General features: G+C 43.8%; 1 protein-coding gene across 5 annotated transcripts in view; it reads left to right on the forward strand.

Moving 5' to 3' along the window:
• Positions 1-22,549, forward strand: part of LOC133379167 (afadin- and alpha-actinin-binding protein-like) — a 35,939-nt gene extending 13,390 nt beyond the window's left edge. For all 5 annotated transcript variants that reach the window (XM_061613881.1, XM_061613878.1, XM_061613879.1 and 2 more), the window contains exons 2-14: positions 4,494-4,567; positions 5,789-5,961; positions 6,392-6,607; positions 9,457-9,567; positions 10,421-10,556; positions 10,846-10,921; positions 12,581-12,731; positions 12,817-12,901; positions 14,369-14,517; positions 19,182-19,355; positions 19,797-19,920; positions 20,400-20,571; positions 21,899-22,549. In XM_061613881.1, the coding sequence (XP_061469865.1) occupies positions 4,519-4,567; positions 5,789-5,961; positions 6,392-6,607; positions 9,457-9,567; positions 10,421-10,556; positions 10,846-10,921; positions 12,581-12,731; positions 12,817-12,901; positions 14,369-14,517; positions 19,182-19,355; positions 19,797-19,920; positions 20,400-20,571; positions 21,899-22,028 (1,746 nt within the window). In that variant the 5' untranslated portion in view covers positions 4,494-4,518 and the 3' untranslated portion in view covers positions 22,029-22,549. The remainder of the gene's footprint in view (positions 1-4,493; positions 4,568-5,788; positions 5,962-6,391; positions 6,608-9,456; positions 9,568-10,420; positions 10,557-10,845; positions 10,922-12,580; positions 12,732-12,816; positions 12,902-14,368; positions 14,518-19,181; positions 19,356-19,796; positions 19,921-20,399; positions 20,572-21,898) is intronic.
• The last annotated feature ends 392 nt before the right edge of the window (positions 22,550-22,941 follow it).

The raw sequence follows: 22,941 nt of genomic DNA on the forward strand, positions 1-22,941 counted from the left end.
AAATACAATTTAAATAACATCCCAGAAGCATATAAAGATCAAATAAGTAACAGGTTTGAGGCTTTAAACTTAGTTGACAGAGAACCAGAAGAACTATGAAATGAAGTCAGAGACATTATCAAGGAAGAATGTAAAAAGACAATATCTCTAGTTAAAAAGAGAGAAAGACCTTAATGGATGACTGAAGAAACTCTTAAAATGGTTAAAGAGAGAAGGAAAGCAAAAGCAAAAGGAGACAGAAACACAGTCAGAACCCTAAATGCAACAATACAGCGACTTGTACGTAGGGACAAAGAGAAATATTACAATAGCTACTGTATAGAAATAGAAGAGGACAACAAAAAGAAGAGCCCTATTCCAGAAGATTAGAGAAATGACAGGGAAATTTAAACCAAGAGTAGGGATGTTGAATAATCAACAGGGGAACACACACTGACTGACCGAGATGAAATGAAAGGAAGTTGGAAGCAATACACTGAAGAACTCTATAAAAGAGATGCCCTGATGACAGATTCATTCACGGAGGAACCGTATGATGAAGAACCAGAAATTTTAGGTGAAAGCTGCTCTTAAAATACTTGGAAGAAACAAATCACCAGGAATAGATGGCATACCAATAGAGTTTCTACAAGTTACTGAGACTGAATCTGTCCAAATTTTGACTAAAATCTGTCAAGAAATATGGAAAACTAAACAATGGCACACAGACTGGAAGGGGATCCCAGGGAATGCAGTAATTATCGAACTATTGCCATGCAAGTAATGCTCAAGATTCTACAACAAAGGCTTTTACCATATTTGGAGCGAAAAATGCCAGAAAGGGAAGAGGCACCAGAGATCACATCGCAAACATACGTTGGATAATGGAAAGGACCAAGGAATTTCAGAAGAAAATCACCCTGTGCTTTATAGATTACAGCAAAGCCTTTGACTGTGTAGATCATGAAAAACTATGGAATGCTTTAAAAGAAATGTGGGTGCCACAGCATCTTATTGTCCTGATGCGTAACCTATACTCTGCACAAGAGGCTACTGTAAGGACAGAACATGGAGAAACTGACTGGTTCTTATTCGGAAAGGGTGTGGGACTGGGGTGTATTTTATCACCCTATTTTTTAATCTATACGCAGAACATATCATACGGAAAGCAGGATTGGACCAAGATGAAGGAGGTGTGAAAATTGGAGGAAGAAATATAAATAATTTAAGAGACGCAGATGATACCATACTACTAGCAGAAACCAGTAATGATTTGAAACGAATGCTGATGAAAGTTAAAGAGGAAAGCAGAAAAGCAGGACTACAGCTGAACGTCAAAAAGACTAAAGTAATGACAACAGAAGATTTATGTAATTTTAAAGTTGACAATGAAGACATTGAACTTGTCAAGGATTATCAGTTCCTTGGCACAGTGATTAACCAAAATGGAGACAATAGTCAAGAAATCAGAAGAAGGCTAGGACTGGGGAGGGCAGCTGTGAGAGAACTAGAAAAGGTCCTCAAATGCAAAGATGTATCACTGGACACTAAAGTCAGGATCATTCAGACCATGGTATTTCCGATCGTATGGATGTGAAAGTTGGACAGTGAAAAAAGCGGATAAGAGAAAAATCAACTGATTTGAAATGTGGTGGGCTTTGCTCTAACCTTGGGAACAGCTTACGTTCCAAACACTAATCAAATTGGTTTTTTGTCACAAACTCTCGAGACACTTGATGGCTTTAAGGAAGGCTCAGTAATACTAGGGGAGGATTTGAATTTAGTTGCTAATCCAAATATAGACAAAACGGAAAAAAGCAAGGATATCCTTTACATCAGGTGAGAAGCTAAAAGATCTCTTCCTTAAGTATGATTTTCTGGATGTCTGGTGTCTAGATCATCCAGTTAGTAGAGCAGCCTTTCCCAACCAGTATGCCTCCAGATGTTGTTGGACCACAACTCCCATCTTCCTGACCATTGGCAATGCTGGCCGAGGCTGTTGGGAGTTGTGGTCCAACAACATCTGGAGGCACACTGGTTGGGAAAGGCTGCAGTAGAGACTACACGTTTCACATGTAAAAATAGGGTTATTACTAGAATTGATTATATTCTAATTTCTGCCACAGCTCTACAGTCACATTCTGCATTCGTTTTGCCTCCTGTCCCAAGGAAAGAAGAGACAGCATTCCTTAAATCAGCCTTCACCAATCCAGTGCTTTGCAGATGTTTTAGATATTGGGCTTGCCTACACCAGAGTTTACTGTGTGTTTGCAGCTGTTTGCATTTTCATTTAATTTGCGTAGTCCACATGACATTACCTTCAAACAACTCTATACTTTTCCCTGGAAATTCGGGTTTATGTGATAGGCATAGTTCGATAAGTTGGGGGAAATCAGGTTCTAAGTTGCTCCACTCGGGATTACAGACAATTTGTTTCCATGTTTTTTGGATGGGTGGATCAATCATCACTTTCTGCTGCTCTCCTTTCCACGCCCACCACTTCCTCCATGCTTTCATTTCTTTTCTCGCAGCGCTCGTGACCATTTCCAGCAGGCTCCTTTTTTCTTTTGATCTCTCCAATTTGCACAAAATCAGAAAGAAGCACTAGCAAATTTACAATTGCCTGACTATGCACTTTTGTGCACTTCTTAAGAACATAAGAAGAGCCTGCTGAATCAGGCCAGTGGCCCATCCAGTCCAGCATCCTGTTCTCACAGTGGCCAACCAGGTGCCTGGGGGAAGCCCGCAAGCAGGACCCGAGTGCAAGAACACTCTCCCCTCCTGAGGCTTCCGGCAACTGGTTTTCAGAGCATGCTGCCTCTGACTAGGGTGGCAGAGCACAGCCATCACAGATAGTAGCCATTGATAGCCCTGTCCTCCATGAATTTGTCTAATCTTCTTTTAAAGCCATCCAAGCTGGTGGCCATTACTGCATCTTGTGGGAGCAAATTCCATAGTTTAACTATGCGCTGAGTAAAGAAGTGCTTGCTTTTGTCTGTCCTGAATCTTCCAACATTCAGCTTCTTTGAATGTCCACGAGTTCTAGTATTATGAGAGAAGGAGAAGAACTTTTCTCTATCTACTTTCTCAATGCCATGCATAATTTTATACATTTTTATCATGACTCCTCTGACCCGCCTTTTCTCTAAACTAAAAAGCCCCAAATGCTGCAACCTTTCCTCATAAGAGAGTCGCTCCATCCCCTTGATCATTCTGGTTGCCCTCTTCTGAACCTTTTCCAACTCTAGAATATCCTTTTTGAGATGAGGCGACCAGAACTGTACACAGTATTCCAAATGCGGCCGCACCATAGATTTATACAACGGCATTATGATATCAGCTGTTTTATTTTCCATACCTTTCTTAATTATCCCTAGCTTGGGTGGGTAAAATTAAAAGAAAAACAAAGTACGCATGCAGCTGTCTGCACACATGCCCTGCTGGTACTTAGTTGGCATAATGGAATCAACAAATTAGAAAGTGGGGACAATTACAAAAGGGAACGCCTTCTGGTATGAATAAGAGAGTGAAGTTGCTCTTCATATACATCTTCAAATACCTGGTGTGGACTACTCTGGTCTAATTCAAATGGGGGGGGGAGGTGGATTAACAGCTAAATAATGCTCAAATGTGGACAAGCTAGCAGTGTTAACTGGGGCAGATGGGAGTTGTATAGTCCAAAACATCTGCAGGGCACCAAGTTAGTGAAAGCTGCCTTAAGTCAAAGTTTGCAACGGTAGTATGGCAATGGAGTGGGCACAGGATGAATGGAAGCCACTGGTGTGAGAGATATGTAATAAGTCTCTGAATCTTCTGATATTTGATGGAGAAAAGGTTACGCTAAGGCAGCCACACGTTTCAGGGTAGCATAGGGGAACTCTTGTGAAGTTGGGGGGCTGCATGATAATGGTGGGTGGGGCCAAAGCCAAACGTGGGTGGAGACCACCATTCACACTCATCTCTTTTCTCCCCTTCCCGCCCTGCTGACTTTCTCCAGCCTGGCAATTTAGCTAGTAAAAAGAATCCCATTTGGGATGACTTGTTTTGGGAGTGCATGTGGCAGTTATGATAATGACTGAGTGAGCTTTCCCCAGGCAATGTGACAGAAAGCAGTGGGGGAAAAAATCCAAAAAATTATCTTCAAAATACACATTTCCCTGAATCCCAGAAAACAAACGTCAGAACAGAAGTGTGGCATTGAAAGCTTAAATTCTAAAGCTCTCCAGAAATTCAGTGCATAATAGTTATGTGGAGAGATCCTATTTCCCAGACAGTCTTGTGCTAGCCACCTTGGCCCATCTGGATGTGTACAGGGTGGAAGTTAATAACTAATTAGTACCCAGTAGCAACTGCAAGTGTCTATTAAAATAGAAGGATATGTGGGAGTTCTTGCAATAGAGCCAGATGGGTTTTGAATGATTGGGTATAGAAGAGATCAGATGCCTGTTTCCCTGCTGCTTTTGTGGACCTTGCAGGGGGCTGTCAACATTTGTAGTTTCTTCCTATTCTTTTAGGTTTCTAGTGAATCTCAAGTAGAAAATGGAACCCTTGATTCCTCCAACCACCCCAGGAGAACAGGTGTTCACAGGTAACTCTGCAATTACTGTTTGGTAAAGCACTTTAGCTAGAAATGTTTGTCAGAGTTCTTCACTTTACCAGGATGTGCTTATTTGATTTATTTATTACATTTTTACCCCACCTTCCCTCCAAGAGGATCTAGGCAGCAATGTACATAATTCTCCCATGCAGACACATTTTTATCCTTACAACAACCCTGTAAGGCAGGTTAGGCTCAGAAAGAGTGCATATCCCAAGGTCTCTCCTCAGCTTCAGTCTTACCAGTACACTGTGCCAGCACTTTGATTGCTTGCTGCATGGTTGTCAGTCCCTTCTTCCCAGACAAGCAGTGGTGTAGTTATCTGGGGTCACGAGGTGTCTGTGTTGTAGCCCTGTTAATTTTTGGGGACCCAGCCAGGTCAATCAGCATGAAAAGGGAGTATGTTAGCCACTGAGAAGAGTCCTTGTCCTTTCCTGCTGATTGGAGTCAATCAGCAGGAAAGGTGGTGAGCCAACCACTGAGAGGACTGTTTTCAGTAGCTAACACACAGCCTCACCTTTCATGATGATTGCCTCCTAGGGATGTTGTCTCAGGAGTCCACTACAACAGGGAGAGCAAGGAAGACAAGGGGAAAAGGAAAAGGGGGGTGTATGTGAAGGGGTGTGGTGTGAATATCATGAAGGGACCCTGTACTTCTGAATTTGCCACTACACTGCTGCTGTCAGGGAAGTGAGGCTCTGTGGTCTGTGCTGTAGCCTGGGGAGCTTGAACTGCCTTTCTAGGACTGGCTCCTTAATGTGGACCAGGACTCCTGACCACTGGACCTCTCTTCCTGCAGAGCTGGGGCTCTTCAGGCCTCTGCCCTGCAGTCAGTTCCTATAAAGAAGCTGCATTTGCTTTCACCATATGAATGTGTACTTGGGTTCACACCTGCAGTCACTGAAATGGCGGTTTCCCTCTGTGTGGCTGGTTCACATTCAAGCTTGACATTGCACCTATGTTTTTGGGAGTGCACAAATAGGGGGGCAATAAGCAGTGTGTGCACGAACATGTGTAAAAACACTAGCTTGGCATTCACTGAGACTTAAGTTTTTAGATACTTTTCTGTTTCCTTGGATTTGCAAAAGGCCAACACACTACCATGTACCCTTCCTGTAGTTCCGACTCTTAATCCCTTGGTTCCTCTTTCAGAGCTTACCTGTGTCTTGACATTGCAACTTCTTGCATTTTACTCTTCCCTCTTCCTTGTAGACACACAGTGCTTCATAGCTGACTATGCTTCTGAGGTGGGCCTGTTTTCAGCTGATGGGTGCAGCCCAGCCCACTTCACTGACTCTGTGGAGCTATTGGGAGGGCCTGGTGACCTAGGAGATATCTTCTGCTGGAATGACAGTATAGATCATTGCATCGCCTATCTTAACAAGGTGAGCAAAGAGCAGGGTGGGGCAGGAAGGCTGCTGTGTATGACTAAGGACTGAGCCTTTTACAATGAAGGTGTCTACTTCTCCAGCTGTTGGCTGCTGTTCAGTCAGTACTGTCAAGCTGCATGAATAGCAATTGGCATGGGATAATTTTAAGGATGCTTCTAAATTTGCACTGAATCTGAGCTATATGATGAGTTTGGATCTATCAGTCTCCCGGTAAGAGATCACAGAAGGGTACACCTCTGGTGTGGTGGTAGGCGCTTCTAAAGGGAGTGGTCAAGAAGATATAGAAGCAAGCTGACCAAGGAGCAGGCAGGGAAAATGGGTACCTGATGGTAAGATGGACAGTAACTAGAGGAAAGTAAATGGAGCCAAAGTAATTGATGTCCTTTAGTAACTTTTCTGCGTTTCAACTACCTTCTGTGCCTAGGAACTGGTGGCACTGGGGATCCCTGCCCTATATAAGGATGATGGTTCTGGAGATGGTACTGAGCGTGGCTTTGACCTCCTGGCATTAGTTAACAGTGCTTGCAGACTGCTGAATCTCTACCAGGGAGTGTCCTCCAAACTGGGTGACATGGAGGCAGAGGAAATGCGACAGACTGGAGAACTGGATTACCTGAGGACACGACATGGTAAACTCAAGGTTAGAGCTCCCAGGCTTTACATTGCTCATCTCACAGTGCATCTCGTGCATTTGATGTCCAGTCTCTGCAGTGTTTACCCATGACATGTTGGTGTCTAAGACAAAAAATAAAATAAAAATCCAAATGAATCCAAAGAATTGCACTGGCTGCCCATTTGCTACCAGGCCAAGTTCAAGGTTATAGTTTTGGTGTACAAAGCCCTATACTTGGGACCAGGACACCTGAAAGACCGTCTTATCCCTTATATATCCAGTTGATCACTGTGCGTTGCAGGTGAGGGCCTCCTGCAGATACCATCTTATCAGGAGGTCCATTCTGCACAACATAGGAAACGGACCTTTAGTGTTGTGGCACCTAGCCTGTGGAATTCCCTACCCTTAAATATTAGACAGGCGCCATCTCTGTTATCTTTTCGGTGCCTATTGAAGACCTTCCTCTTTCAACAATACTTTTAAGTTGAGACCTTACGCCAGTCTGCTTCTGGGTTGGAATGGCTTTTTAATATGCTTTTAAACCTTTTTTTAAACAATATTTTTAACCTTTTTTTAAGTCTTCAAAGCTTTTTAAAAATATATTTCTAAAGTTGTTTTGTTTTAATGTATTTTAAAGTGTGTTTTTATGATGTTTTAAAGTGTTTTAAGTGCTTTTGTTTGCCACCCTGAGCTCCTGCTGGGAGGAATATAAATCAAATAATAAATAAAATAATTAAATAAATAAATAAATAAATAAGTGGCACCACCCAGTGGCTTCAGACACAATCCACCAGGAATCTCTCCTGCACAAATCCTGCTGAAACCAACAGTAGGGCATCCTGGTGCATTATGCCCCATAGATCAGATTTGTCTGCTTCCCACTCTGCTGCCTCTTTAATGGTACTCAGAAGTGAAATCCACTGCTTTGCTGTACCTTGTAATAGGGCTGTCTCTTCATTTCTTCAAGAATCTTTTTGTTAAGCTGACCTGTGTTCCTCCTTCCACAGATCTGACTAGTGAGCACAGCCAGCCTGAAAAATTCTGCCACACTTCTCACAGTCCTGCCAATGTCTCTTTCAGTTCATAACTCTTAAATCTCGGGATGATTACCAAAATCAGCTTGTACATTATAAATATACATGGGTCAATGTGCCCTCATCATCAGCTTCTCCTTTCTTTTGAAAGAGATTCTTCCTTCTTTTCTCCCCCTGTTCCATTGCCCGTGATTTCCTTCCCTGCTTGGAGTCCATCCGTAGCACATTTAGTTCTATGGAGATGGGATATATGAAGTTTCTGGTGCAATTTGTTGGAGGATTCCTGAATTTGGGGGAAGGGGAGAAGGTTATGTATTGGGTATGTATTTCTGAGAGTCCTCAACTTGTTGTGAGGGTTTGGAGCTCTGTTGTAAAAATCTTCTATAAAATGACATGTTATAGCTGTAAGGTGTTCAAAAAAAGTATCATTCATTCTTAAAAGCTGGCAATTCATTAAGGAAACGGCTGGCTTATTTAGATAGACAATGAAATTGCATCCAAATAAAATTATGCTAAAGTATCAAGGAAATTGTTTGATCATGAAACTTCGTTTATACCAACTGATCTGCAATGTGGAATAATACTGTCCTGCCTTTCAGGTTTGTTGTAAGGATTACTGGGATCAAATATTCTAAAGCATTGTACAATATACCTAAAGTCTTTTGGGACTTTTGTGGGTTCCCCATGAGCTCAAAGGAAACTTGGAAAATGCAGCAAAGATCACTGTTGCTAAGGAAAAAACTGCTGCATTGAATAATTAATAGTTCAAAATATTTTTTTTTCTGTGAAATGGCAACTAACAAATTTGTGAGAAAGCTCTATCAAAGTGTCCCTAGTCAAGGACAGTTTTTGTACAGCATGAAATGCTTTAATAATTTACTGAAGCAGCAGCTGTCTGGATTGGGCAGTATACTAATGTGTTATCTCAGGGTTCTCAATTAAACTCCATTTACTCAAAACAGCAGCAAAAGATGACAAAGCTATGTGCCGACAAATACAGCATTATCTGTCAGGTGATCATATATCCTTCTTGGTCCTCAAGTGTTGTCAGGGGGAGATGTTCGGGAGCTCTGTGAAACCCCTTAGGCTGTGTCTGTACCAGTGCTGTGTTGTACACTTCTTTATGGGAGAAGGGGAGGTGTAGTATGTTTCTATGATGCTCTGTGCTGTCCCCCCCATCAACCCACCAGAGTATACAGAGGTTGTGAGCCTACTGTGTAAAGTAGTGGAATGACTTGTGAGCATGCTCCTGGTGAAGAGGGTTGCAGCCAGTTGCTCAAGTTAAAGTTCTGTTTACCTGTGAGAAGATCACCTTGTGGGTCATTGCACTAGCTTAAAAGGCCAGATTTGGATACCTACAATATGTTCTACTGAAGAGGAAATGCCTGGATTGCCTTGTCAAGTAGCAGGCTCAATTAGGAAGTGATAGGAACTAATATTCAGCATAAATCAGCTGTGGGCCTCTAGAGAACTGTTAATTTACCTGGCTGCAACCAGATAAGATTTGTTCCAGTGGTTTTTCTGGAGTGAGACAAACCATGAGCCTGGGTTATGATATAACACAAAGTCAAACCATGACTTAGCCTACAGCAGGAGGAGCAAAGCAACTGGGAACCTGCTCATTCTCATTAAGACATGTTTTGGTTTAGCATGGTGTGAAATGGGTCTGTATGTATTGGCATACTGCCTTACAGACAAATAACCCATGTCATTCACTTGTCATCCACCTGTCCTGTTTTGCAATATTATTAGTGGGGCGCTTTATCATCTTGCAGGGGGGAGAGCATAATATCCTGCCTAAATTCTTCCTGCTTATAACCCCCTCCCCCTCCGAAACTTCAGAACCAGGTAGAAGCTTGTGAACGGGAAATTGCAGCTGTGCAGAGCAAGGAGCAGCAACTTCAAAGCAAGAACAAGCAGCTGAATAGTATGCTGAAAGGAGAAAAGGATGAGGTGAGTGGATAAGGGGGAAATGACTGAACCTAGCCACAACATAAAATGCATTTCTCCTGGTTCGATTTATATGCAATTCTCTTACAAAAATCCAAGTAGGTATGCATGCCATGTTTGAGGAAGTCATTGTCTTCCTCCCTTTACTGGGAAGATGGCTTGTTTACTTTTGACATCACTCACTAATTCCACAGTTTTGATTAAACATTTGTTATTTGTTGACATAGTTTCCAGTATTTAACATGTGGCAGCCTCCCCAAAGGGTGCCCTCCAGAGGTTTTGGACTACAGCTCCCATCATCCCTGACAAATAGCTATGCTGGCTGGGTCTGATAGGAGTTGTAGTCCAAAGCATCTGGAGGACACCCAAGTTGGGGAAGGATGACATGTAGCATTCTAGCAATTCTGTAAGCGACTGTTTTTCTCTCTTCATGCCTTTTATTGATTAACAAAAACAATAAGGGAACTGTATGGAGCCTATAGCCTTAAATTTTTTCATCTCCTCTTCTATTTACTTCCTTCCTTGCTATCTCTTCTTTCCACCCAGTGGGCTTGTGGCTGATGATGATAAAGCAGAAACTTAATCAGTGCCAGTACTCCCACCTTTAGTGGGCTGCTGGTGTGGCAGCTGGGTAACTCCTCTTTGTGTGTATGTGTGTATGGGGAAGAGAGGGTGGACAGACTAAAAGAAAGAAAATTTGAGCAGGTGTGATATGTTGGATGGAAAAGACCCAGGTGGTCTTTGACATTGCTTCCAGAATGATATACAACTCTTAAGAATGTTGAGCTTTAAAGTGGTCAGGCCAAGGGAGTTGTCGTGGGACACTAGCTGCTGTCAATTCATGTTGATCCAACAGATTACCAAGCTCCTGAGTGCTCTGGCAAATCAGAAGAGCCAGCACATCCATGAAATGAAGAGAAAGGAGCAAGAACTAATCCGACTCAAAGAAAAGATGAGCCAGCTGGTGAATGACAAGAAGGACAAGAGAGGAAGTGAGTGAATGGCTGGCGGGTAGAGGAGTAAGGTGGAATGTCCACGTTTTAGGAAGGAGATGTTTTGTTGTGTTCAACATTTCCTTTTGCAACTGGAATAATGGAAACTGGAAATATTAATGTGCTGTTTACTCCAGCATGATCTGAATTCAAATGCAAGCATTTGTGTGTGGTGTTGGCTGTTGGGTTTGGGGAAGGGACGTTTTGTCCTGGGAGGGGTAGGGGATGTGGAAGGGAAGAGACAGTTGCATTTTGAACCTCCTACTCAGGCTTATCTTGCTGTTCCTAGCTATTGAAGTCCTCAATGCCCTGCCCCGGGCTGATGGCAAGAGGGGAACCTGGAAAACTGGAAAATCTCTTGGCAGGTAAGTATTTGGCATTTACTCCATCCATCCTTTAGGAAGCTAGTACTGGACATGGTGACTTTAAGAAATGTGAAATAACTAGCTGTACACAGAAATTGCATGGTTAACATAGTTAATAGGAATATAGAAAGCTGCTTATTGTGTATAATGGGAAACCACTGGTCCATCTAGCTCAGTATGGTCTGCATTGAACTGGTGGTGGCTCTGCAGGGTTTTAGTCTTTCCCTATTCCATCTCTACCTAGAGTTGCTGGGTATTGAACCTGCATCTCAGGGGTGGGGAGCCTGTGACCCTCTAGCTGTTCTTGGACTCCAACTCCCATCAGCCTCAACTAGCATGGCTAATGGTAGGGGATTATGGGAGTTGTAGTACAGCAACACCTTGAGTGCACCAGGTTAACCCCCCCCCCCGTTCTGTATGCAAAGCATAGGCTCTGCTGCTGAGCCCTTCCCAGAACCTTCCTATACTATTCATTTTGGCCTTTTTGCAGTCAACCAGAAGTAAAGAGAGTTTCCCTTGGGAGAAGAAGTAACAAGTTTTCATGTGTGGCATCCCTGCACATGCAGCATGACTGCATGATGCACACCAGTCCTACAACCTTCCCGATCTGCAGCGGTGGGGATTTGGGGGGGGGCAGTGCAAGCTCAAGATCCTCTGTGCCTATAGATTAATCTAAACCTCCATGTAGACTGGTACTTTGAAAGACAGGAAAATGACAAAAAGGATATATTCAAGATTCTATGTAGTCAGTCTTAAAAAGAAAACAGAATTCTGCAACAACAAATTGAATTTTGCAACCTGTCTAAATCATGCAAATTAAGTGAGTTTGCATTAATTATCTTTTTTTGTATCATTCTTGTCCTGTTAATTGCAAGGAGCTCTGCAGGATACTAATATCTACTCTGTGACCACTGGAATTTTTTATTCAGCAAAATCTCTTCTGAAACAACTATTAATAATAATATTAGCAGACACTGCCCATAAGTTTTCAAACATGTCTTCACAGTCATAAGTTCTAGGAACTTGCTTTTAAAAAAAAAAAAAAAAAATCAAAGCTGAGATTTCTAAGGAGGGGAACCCTTTGCTGTTCTGTCACCACACGGAACTGCTGTGTACAGATAGCCCTGAGTATACCTGGATTAGCAGTTATTGAGGAAGTGTACAATGGATGAATACTAAACAGGATAAGGATTGTCTGAGTGAGGAAAATAGGATATGGTGATGTGGGAACTTCCTTGTAAATAAGCCCACAATTCTTAGAGCGATCTCCTCTATGACCCACATAGAAATACAGGCTAATAGCCTCTTAGGCTAGTAACAAAACTGACCTTTCGCATGAAAACTGGTGGAGGAGGGATGGATCACTCCACTATATTTTCGTGCTGGTCATGTGGAAGGATATTTCCCTTCTTCTAGCACAGAAATTGAGCAGGCTGGTCCTCCCCCAGTCTGCTTGCTAACCTTCAAGCAATTCTTGGCTATCAAGAGAGTTAGTAAATTCAAGGCTGAGCTAGCAAGAGATGGTGACTAGCTGATGAAGGTCAGAGGGTGGTATTTAATCCTAGGAGCTCATCCATTTTCTGGGTATAGTGATAGAAGGTTTAGGCATTGGCAGGTGCTATCCATTTTCCCCCAATTCTTCGTTCTTTTTCCTAATAGGAAGGAGGAAGAGCTCTACCGCACCCAGCTAGCCAAGCAGGAACGGCGGGAGCAAGGTCTGGCTTTGGAGAACACCCACCTGAAGCAGCTGCTGAACCAAGTGGGCCAAGATATAGAGCAGCTGCTGGGCACTGACAGGGGCAGTGCCCAGGTAAGAACCCTATAGGACTTCTGGCTGCTGCTGCTTCACCTTCTCTGATTTGCTTTGGTGTTCATTTTACTGCTCTTTTCTCCAGGGCACAGAGCTAAGCTGTCCATACAGGGCTTTCCAGGAACAGTGGTGCAGCCTCAGGAACAGCATCAAGACCGTTGGGGGTCAAGGTATAGTTCTAGGGACTGCAATTTCTTTGCACTGACTTCAGCTCCCAGATCATGTTCGTATATAGGAAATTTGTGGCCATAAGATGCAATGGTGACGGTCACAAACCTAAATGGCTTTGTACACATTCATGGGAAATGGCTCTCTATCAACAGCTGTTAGGTGTGGCAACTATGTAGAACCTCTGTGTACAGAGTCAGTAACCTCTCTGAATACCAAATGCTGAGATCAAACAGAGGACAGTCCTTGCTTCCATGCTTTCCTTGTGAGATTCTTGGAAGTGCCTGGGCTGCTGGAAATGGAATGTGGGACTAGATGGACCCTGGGTGCTCATCATTCCCTCTATTTCAGGCTGAGTGGCAGTCCTTAATGTAGCCTTAATGTAGCCAAGACAGTAGCACCTACGCAAAAGAGGGAAGTATCAGGTGGTTTAGGGGGACCCCAAGGTCTGCAGAAGTAATGGAGGAGGAAGGGGAAGAATTCAGAAATGGCCCAGTGAGAACTGAGCATGCTCAAGTGGTCATAAAATGCTGACTAACATGGAAGGCGAGATTGAAAAACTGGGGGAGAGGGGGAATGGAATGCAGTGGCTGGAATCCTGAATGGCAGCACTCCACATTGCAACATTTTGTTCCAGGTCCCGTTTGCTTCTTGTGTTGGCTTTGTTCAGTCCAGGAATAACCTGACATGGCATGGAATGTATACTAGACCTAAAGCTTGGTTACGTAGCCTTATTCCCTGTTTTTTCACTTATTGCTGGTATGGGCAAGCCCCCTTGTGGCTGAATTAAGAGCAATGAGCTGTCTTGAGCTCAGAAGAAGCTAGACAACCTTTTGTGCTTCACATTTTTTGTTTTATCGAGCTTTGATGCTGGTTGGATCTAATTCAAAAGCAACTTAGAGCCATAATCCTCCTATAATGCCTCCCACTCAAGAAGGTTTACTGACAACAAGGGCACCTGCTTATATCAAAACTTGGTGCATTGTTATTACTAGAATGCAGCATGACTTAGCAGTGATGTTTATAAATCAAAGGCATGGTATGTTAGAGCAATTTCACCTGTTGCATCCTAACATATCAGATTGCCTGAAGCTACTTACCACCTAAGTGTGTGTGTGTGTGTAGTTATCTTTTAAAATCTTGGTTACAATTAAAAGCATGCCTTATCCAGCTTTCAGCTTGAAAAATATGCAAGATACTTTGCAGTCCTTACAACAATCCTGGTAGGTCATTTCTCTCCCCAAGCCTGGCTTTCCAACTTTCATCACTAAACCATACTGATCCTGAAAACTTTTTAAGTGCAGTTTGAATCTTGATTTTTAAATGTTCGCATCAACCTGGCAAGCTAGTGCATTTGAAGTCTTGGTTGAAATATCCTGAAATCTGGGCCTCCCAGAAGCAGCTTCCTTATGGTGCTGAAATGCTGGGCTCCATGCAGTCACATTCCTCCTGTATCTTTCTCTCCTTAGCTGTGTATCTTGCTAATTCCTGCGTATCCAAGGGAGGAAGGCAGAACCCTGTCATCAGCATAACAGATCATGACAAGGAAATAATGAAGCTAAAGGAGGAGATTGAGGAGAGCAGAGTGCTGATTGCACTGCAGCAGCAATGTTTCCAGGTAAAGGAAGGCTTTGACCAGCTGGCCCTTCTCTGGGTGCTCCTGCCTAGCCTCTGCAAGGGACATATCAGACTCTGAATAGTCATAGATAAGGTTGTTTGTACTCCGCACTTACCCTGTATAGTGGGCAGCAAGGAGCAATTCAGGGCATTTAAGCACCCCACTCTCCACTTGGTGACCATTACAAGTTTTACCCAGTAACTTATCACAATTTTAAAGCTTATTCTAGAAACCATAAGGTCTAGAAACTTGAAAACCGAGGTTCTCAGATTCTTTGTGTGCTTGAGCAGAATTGCCACTCACACATATGTGGCCCAGTATGGGCTCATCCCCTATATTGGGGAGAGTCCTGGCTCCAGTTCAAGGCAGTGGAATCAGGTAGCTTTTTAATGCATCTATCATACTACCATCAAACCCCTCTGGAAAATCTCTAGGCACCTTTGCAGTCAGATTACCCTACTTATGCACCTCTTCTGGCCCACTTGCTCAACAATACTGTGTGTCCTGCCTTTATGCAGTGCTTTTATCAAAATCCACCATATTCTTTTGGACCGCCATTACCCTTGAGTCCTTAACTGATTAGTTGCCCCTCAGCATCCTTTCCATCCTAACATAGTCTCCAGTGTTTTTAAAGGTGGTGAGTAGGTGGTGGCAGTGGCTACTGTTTTTTTCTCCACACCCTTTTAATGCACTATTTAAAACTCAAGTGAAGACACTAATCTGTGTTAGGAACTGAAATTTGGTGATGTCAGACTGGGTTAATGAATGTGGATTTATGTGAAACATTCTACGCTCCTCTTTCCTTGATGAGCCTGCAGCTCATCATAAATTGAAACACAACTAATTAAAAAAAGTTTGATGACAATAAAGCCAATAAAACATAATAAAACACTAAAGTAGCAGAGGAAAAATGGGGAAAATACATTCAACCATCAAAAACAATTTAACCACAGTAATTAAAACCACTTCAAAAAGGAAATATTTATGGCCCAAAAGCCATAAAAGGAAGGTTTTGACCACCTTACATCAGAGAGAGGGAGCAGGACAAGTATGTCCCACAGGAGGGAGTTCCAAGTCTGGGTGCAGCCCATGAGAGCACCCTGTCCCCGGTCCCAACTAGGTATATTTCTGGGGACTTTGGGACACACAGGAGGGTCTCTGGTGATGATCTCAATAGGCAGGCAGTTTGCACTGGAGAAGGTAGCCCTTCAGGTAGCCTGGCCATAAAGTTAAGCCCAGCAGTTTGAACTGCTCCTGGAAGCAAAATGAAAGCCAGTGGCAGCATGGACTCCTAAGCCATAACCCTTGGCTTTCACAACATTATTTTCCATGCTGCATGAGCATGTCCACTTCACTCTTTGATGCAAGCAGATAAACAGACCACAAACAGGATATTTTAGTGATGTGCCTGAATCCAGGATTGTGATTTGTTCTACCCTAGCAAACCATAACTGCTAGCCAGCCTTAAGCCACGGTTTGTTAGGGTGAAACAAACCACAATCCTGGGTTCAGGTATAATGTTAAAGCTATCCCCTTCATGGTTTGTTTACCTAATTGTATGAAGGGAGAAGCAAAGCGTACCAGCATACCGTTTATACATAGCATAGTTTTGTAAGCCAAGGTTTATGGATTATATATGAGTACCGGCACCTAATTTTTTACAAACAAAAAAAAGTACTGGATATTAAATAGCTTGGGGACAACAGTTGCACGACCCCCATAGGTCAGTGGCCAAGGCCATCACCATCTTCTGGAAGCATCTCCCAGGAAGGACTGGAATTACAGGGGCAGCAAGTCCCATCCCAGCAAGCTGATTTAGAAGGAAACTGTGGTCAGTGGCATCAAGAATGGATGAGAGGTCCAGTGGAACCAACAAGGATATACTTTCCTTCTCTTTCCTTCTCAGGGCAGGTAACTGAACAACCAAGGTTGTTTCTGTCCCATAACTAGAGACAATCCAGAATAATCCATTTCATTCATAAAAACCTGGAGCTGAGAGGCCACTATGTGCTCACGCACCTTGCCGAAAAGCAGGTTAGAGGCTGGCTGAAAATTCTCCAGTATGGTGGGGTTAAGGGAGGGTTTTTAAAAATCAAACTTTCACTACTGCCTCTTTCAGACTTTCCATGATCACCGCTTCCCATATAGAGGAATTTATATCATTTCCACTACCTACTCAACCAGTCCAGCCAGGATGGACAAAGGTTGAGAGCATATATGGTCAGCATCACATCTCTAATTATCTTGCAGATGCAGATCCAAGCAGGTGCCAAATGTGCATTGCAAGGAGGAGAATTTTCAGACAGAGCACTGGGGGGATTGCTTGGGCTGAAGTGGGGAACTGACAAGACAATTTCAAGGAGGAAGAGCGGGGGGGGGCTTCTTTAAAGTAACAAGCTTCCTCCTAAAGCATGCTAACTTCCAGCAGTAGCAAGTTCTTGTGAAGTTTCATTCCTTATATGATGGCCTTTTGGTTCCCTCTACTTCCAGGATAAAATGTTTAGCATCCGCCAGGACTTAGACTCCAGTGTTATAGCAGGTGAATCAAGCGAGGTATCCAGAGCACAGCCTTGTCCTGATTTCTTGGATGGGTTTCAGTTGGTGCAGCCTGACAGTGCTTGGACAGGTTCGTGCAACCACTTCTGTGCTGGATCCTTGCCCTTCTTGGCTAATAAAAGCTAGCAGGGACGGAACAGCTGGCTGGGCCAGGGAGGTGATTAATGCCTCTCTGCGAGAGGGGGTGGTCCCTGGCTGCCTGAAAGAGGCAGTAGTGAGACCACTCCTGAAGAGACCCTCCCTGGACCCAGAAAATCTTAATAACTATAGGCCGGTAGCAAATGTTCCATTCCTGGGCAAGGTCCTTGAATGAGTGGTGGCAGGCCAACTCCAGACACTCTAGGATAAGACCGATTATCTCGATCCATTTCAGTTGGGTTTCAGCCCTGGTTTTGGCATGGAAACAGCCTTGGTCGCCCTTTGTCGGGAGAGAGACAGGGGGAGTGTGACTCTGTTTATTCTCCTTGATCTCTCAGTGGCTTTCGATGCCATCGACCATGGTATCCTTCTGGGGAGACTGGCTGAGTTGGGAGTGGGAGGGACTGCATGGCAGTGGTTCTGCTCCAACTTGGCGGGTCGGCTCCAGAAGGTGGTGCTTAGGGAATATTGCTCAGCACCCTGGACTCTCCAGTATGGGGTTCCGCAGGGGTCACTTCTGTCCCCCATGCTGTTCAACATCTACATGAAACCATTGGGTACGGTCATCCGGAGCTTTGAAGTGTGTTGCCATCAGTATGCTGATGACACGCAGCTCTATTTCTCCTTTTCATCTTCTTCAGGTGAGGCTGTCAGTGTGCTGAACTGGTGCCTGGCTGCAACAATGGACTGGATGAGGGCTAATAAACTGAGGCTCAGTCCAGACAAGATGCTGCTAGTGGGTGGTTTTCTGACCGGATGGTGGATGTCCAACCTGTCCTGGATGGGGTTGGACTGTCCCTGAAGGAGCAGGTTCATAGCTTGGGGGTTCTCCTAGAACCATCTCTGTCACTTGAGGCTCAGGTAGCCTCAGTGGCACGGAGTACCTTCTACCAACTTTGGTTGGTGGCTCATCTACGCCCCTATCTGGACAGGGATAACCTGGCTTCAGTTGTCCATGCTCTGGTAACCTCCAAGCTAGATTACTGCAATGCGCTCTATGTGGGGCTGCCTTTGAGGACGGTTCGGAAACTGCAGCTTGTGCAAAATGCAGCGGCCAGATTGGTAACAGGGACCAGATGGTTTGAACACATAAAACCGATTCTGGTCCGCTTGCCTGCTTGTATGTTTCCAAGCTCGATTCAAGGTGCTGGTTTTAACCTATAAAGCCTTTCACGGCTTAGGACCACAATACCCAATGGACCGCCTCTCCCGACACGAACCCACCCGTACACTACGCCCAACATCTAACGTCCTCCTCCGGGTGCCTACTCAGAGGGAAGCTTGCAGGGTGGCAACAAGGGAGAGGGCCTTCTCAGTGGTGGCCCCCAAATTATGGAATGATCTTTTTGACGAGGTGCGCCTGGCACCAACACTGTTATCTTTTTGGCGCCAGGTCAAGACTTTGCTCTTTTCCCAGGCATTTTAGCATGTGTTTTTAAATTTTATTTATTTATTTATTTATTGTGTTTTTAAATTGTTTTTTGTGTTTTAAAATTTGTATATTTGTTTTTATTGTTTTTAATTGCTGTAAACCGCCCAGAGAGCTTCGGCTGTGGGGCGGTATATACATGTAATTAATTAATTAATTAATTAATTAATTAATTAAACAAACAAACAAATAAATAAATAAATAAATACTGGCTGAACCATTAAAAAGCATAAACCACAAATTGGTAGTCCTGCCTTCTTCCAAGGACCCCTGGAACTGTAGTTCTGTCAGGGAGGGTTAGGACACCCTTGACAGGTTTCTCAGCACCCTCCCTAAAGTACAGTCCCAGGATTTGGTTGCCGGGGAATCGTTAAAACGGATGTAAAACCAACATAAGTTTGTCATGGAGACATGCTCTATTAATGCTCCCCTTAGTGAGAATCTCATGTCTAAGTCCTGTGGGTGGATTTGTAAAGGGTGGCTGGTTTTTTCTCCCCTTTAATTTCCCTTTCCATCCAAGTGCTATATCTCCTCCTTTCAGGAGCAACTGACTGCTGCCTCCAGTTCAGAGCTCCCAGCTCACCTGAAGGGTTCCTACTTCCTAGAGGAACAGCAGCGGCTGCAGGAAGAGCAGGATATGTTTGAGGAGCAGAAGCAAGCATTTGAAGTAGAACGGAAAAACTTCACTGAGGCAGCCATTCGGCTGGGAAGGGAGGTAGGCAGCTGGTAGGATGGCCAGTAGCCAGGGATGATGTAGTCCAGCAACATCTGGTGCGCCCATAGGTTCCTCACCTGTTCTAGAGATCTTCTTAGCCTTCCCTCCCCCTTCTCCATAGTCTGTATCTTTATTTCCCCACAGAGGAAGACAGAAATGTATTTCCTCCACATAGTCTGACATGTCAGGGACAAGAATATGGTGGAAACCTTCTGGGCATCTTGTTTTCCATATGGAGGATGGAGATAGAGATCATTTTAAATAGAGGAGTTTTCAGTTATGTGAGCCCCTAAAGTCTGTGATAGTACAGCCCAGCTAAGAGTTCTATCATTTCACTGGGAATTGGACCAGGGAAAGGGAAGTTCCAAGTAACTCTGGATGGTTGGGAAAGCTTGGTGGAACTCTAGAAAAAGATAGTAATCTACTATTTTTCTTTGACAGAGGAAGCAGTTTGAGGAACGCAAGGCCTTGTTCCTACAGCAAGGATTCTTGTGTTCCTTGCCAGGGCTGGATATGAGAAAACCTACACGAAGGCTTTCTGCCCCAGTGGCTGTCAGAAGGCAAGGTAATTGTCTCCTCCTTTAGTGTACTTTCGCATTTAACATGATAGTTGTATTTTGGTGTGTTGACCTGTGTTCCTGTAGTAAATATGTAAAAATGTGGAAATACATCTAAATCCTGTCTGTCTCAGTCCATCTTTGGAGGTCTCCAAAAGAATGGTTTTTTATGTGCTTGCTTGTTTGTTAAATTTGTAACCCACTTTTCAACCAATGATGGGTGGGTGGTTTTGCATTTTGCTGAGTGATGCTGCAATGTTTCTGGCATTGGCTCATACTACTTGGTGTCTTCAAGCCACAGAAATAGGAAACTGAGCCATGGAGCTACAAACGTTGCCTTGGTCTGGTGGCATCTGGGTGGTCCTGTTGGAAAAAGGATGCTGAGGTAGATGGGCTTTTGGTCTGATCTAGCAAGGCTTGCCGTGACATTCTTAGCTGCTTTTGTAGTTTCTTTCTGCTTGTAACCTTTTTCTTCCCTTGGCCACAGATGAGCATTTGCTCAAACTAAGGACATGGAACAAGCCCATCTGTAGCCCTTACCCAAAGGTCATTCTCACTCCCTGCCGAACCCCAGTGGAGATCTTCAGAAATAAACAGCTTGCGTCTAACCCCAATAGTCCCATCATGTGCAGACAACAGTTGCTCTTTTCAGATGACTGGTAAGGCTATAATTGTTCTTGATCTTATCAGGTAGCAGGGTGAGGGTGTCTTGATAGAGATCCATCCCAGGCTTGGAAAATACCCTCCAGATGGGTTCAGTTTCCTCCCATTACTAGGGTCTGGATGACATGTCTGTTTTCAAACAGGTTAAGGCCATGTGTCTGCCTAGGGCTCTCACTGGGAACATATCCATATTTTGACTTTGCTGTTTATTGCTCATTACTGTGTTTGGAAAGCCGGTAAACTGAGCTTGACTATTTTTCCCCTTTTGGCTGTGGCTTTCCAAAGGATCTGCTGGGATATTGCTTCTTCCTTATAAGCTTCTCCCTGATGGGTTCTGTGGCTTCCTTCTAAAATGGGTGCCTCTCTATATGTCATTGGACTCCAACTCCCATCAGCCTCAGCCAACATGGCCAACAATTGGAACAGTGGGAGTTGGAGAACAACTAGAGAGACCACCGCTTTTCCATCCCTGCATTAGGTTTTTGAGTGCGGACAGGAGGAAGAATGCCATCTGCTTCCCCCAACCCACAGACATTCATATTTGGAAGCTGACCAGATAAAAAGAGAGATGGCACTCTCATGCCTTCTTAACAGTTGTGCAGAAGGTGGAATCACAGCAGGTGCTGTTTTTTTCACCCTTCAGATTGTACCTGTTGACACTTGCCCTTCACAAATATTAAAAGATGTGAGGTGTTCACCTCTCTCTTGCACCTGGTAGCCTTAGATATCTCTCTGCCCTCTGCACTGACTTGTGTGTTTCTGGGGCTGTGCTTCTCTCTTCTCTGGGGTCCTTCTGGAGCAAGTAATTGTATCTGAGCTTTTCCTTTTATCTTATTTTTTGCTTTGGATCAGCCTGCCCTTTCTGTGGATGACGCTGGCCACCTTTTACTTCATTTGATTCCTTGGGGAAAGCTCAGACAATTTCCTTCTTGGCTTAGGAAGGCTTTCTATCACAAAACTCAAGAATGTATATTTACATAATATGTTAGCTATTGGATGAAAGGAGAAATGGCTACTCTTAGCTAAAAAAATAGCAACAGCTGCCAGTCTGTATACTAAGCTGGGTGGTGAAAGATGGTGGAGACTGGAGATATCTGTCTGGGAGTGGAGAAACGAGATGACAGTGTGACAAAGGCTTGGTGACATAAATGTTGGTTCTAGATTTGAAAAGGCACCTGCTGTGGCCTGTAATATAATCTTGCCCACTTGTCAAAGAGGGGTTTGGGGGTTGTTGGGGGTTTTGAACAGCCCACACAGAAGAATGGGAAGTGCATTAATCTCCTCTGTATGTCTTTCTTTTCTCCTTTGTACTCTTCTTTCTAGGCCAGCTTCTCCCGCACAGCTCAGCCAAAGTAAGGGGATCCACCAAGACACAGCGTGCCAAACAGAAATGCCTGTGAAGGGTGACCTTCAGGGTGACTTTTTAGAGCACTTCCTGGACAGCTTCTGCTAGGAATGTCCTTTACCATTTTTTTTTAAAAACGGTGTTTTAATTGTGTTAAGTTTCATTTAAGTGTATTTTGCCATCATAGTTATAAGAAGCCAAAATGTCATGCAGAACTCGTTAGCCTCAGCTGCACTTACGAGGGATGTCTTCCTCTCATTTGGAATATGAAAAGTAATTTATTGCTCCTGCTTAGGGAAAGCTAACAGGAATGAACGTTACAACTGAAGTGTCTTGTATAGAAGGTATATCATTGCTAGACCATGCTTGATATTGGGAACTGGTCCTTTGAGCAGCAGCTGAGTCTTACCTGTGAACGCATCTGCTTTTAAGGATGTACAATATTGACTCCCTCTTTCCCACATATATCTAAGAATGTACCAGTGAGAAAGGTTTCTAAGAATGTACAACCTGAGTGCTTGGCTACACCCCAATTATCTCTAAGTTTTATCTTGTGTTTGTGGTTCTAGGATTGAAACATGTCTCTTTAGGGGTTCCTACCTTCTTATAATAAAGATACTTTTTTTAAAAAAAAAAAGTTGTCTCTGCCTTAATTTGGGAAGGGTTGTTGTATGCTTCTTTGAATTCCAGACTCCTAATATTCCCACCTAATATTGTGACTGATAGGGTCCAAGTACCATGACGGGGAGTTCAACCCATGGCCCTACTATATAGTCTGAAGGCTACCTCATTGCTGAAGCTAAGCAGGCCTGGTCAGTGCCTGGATGGGAGATTACCTGGGAGCCAGCCACATGTTGTCTACCTTGGATTCTATGATAGAAGAAAGGCAGAATTTAAGTGTAGGGGAAAGAATCCTCTTGAGATATAGGCCATAGCTCTCTCCGCTATGGTGCAATGGGGTGGAGGCTATGGGGGGGGTGAAGCCCAAATGCCTTGTCCAGGACCTATAGTGTTCGCAATG

This window comes from Rhineura floridana, chromosome 3, assembly GCF_030035675.1.
Source record: "Rhineura floridana isolate rRhiFlo1 chromosome 3, rRhiFlo1.hap2, whole genome shotgun sequence".
NCBI lineage: Eukaryota > Metazoa > Chordata > Lepidosauria > Squamata > Rhineuridae > Rhineura > Rhineura floridana.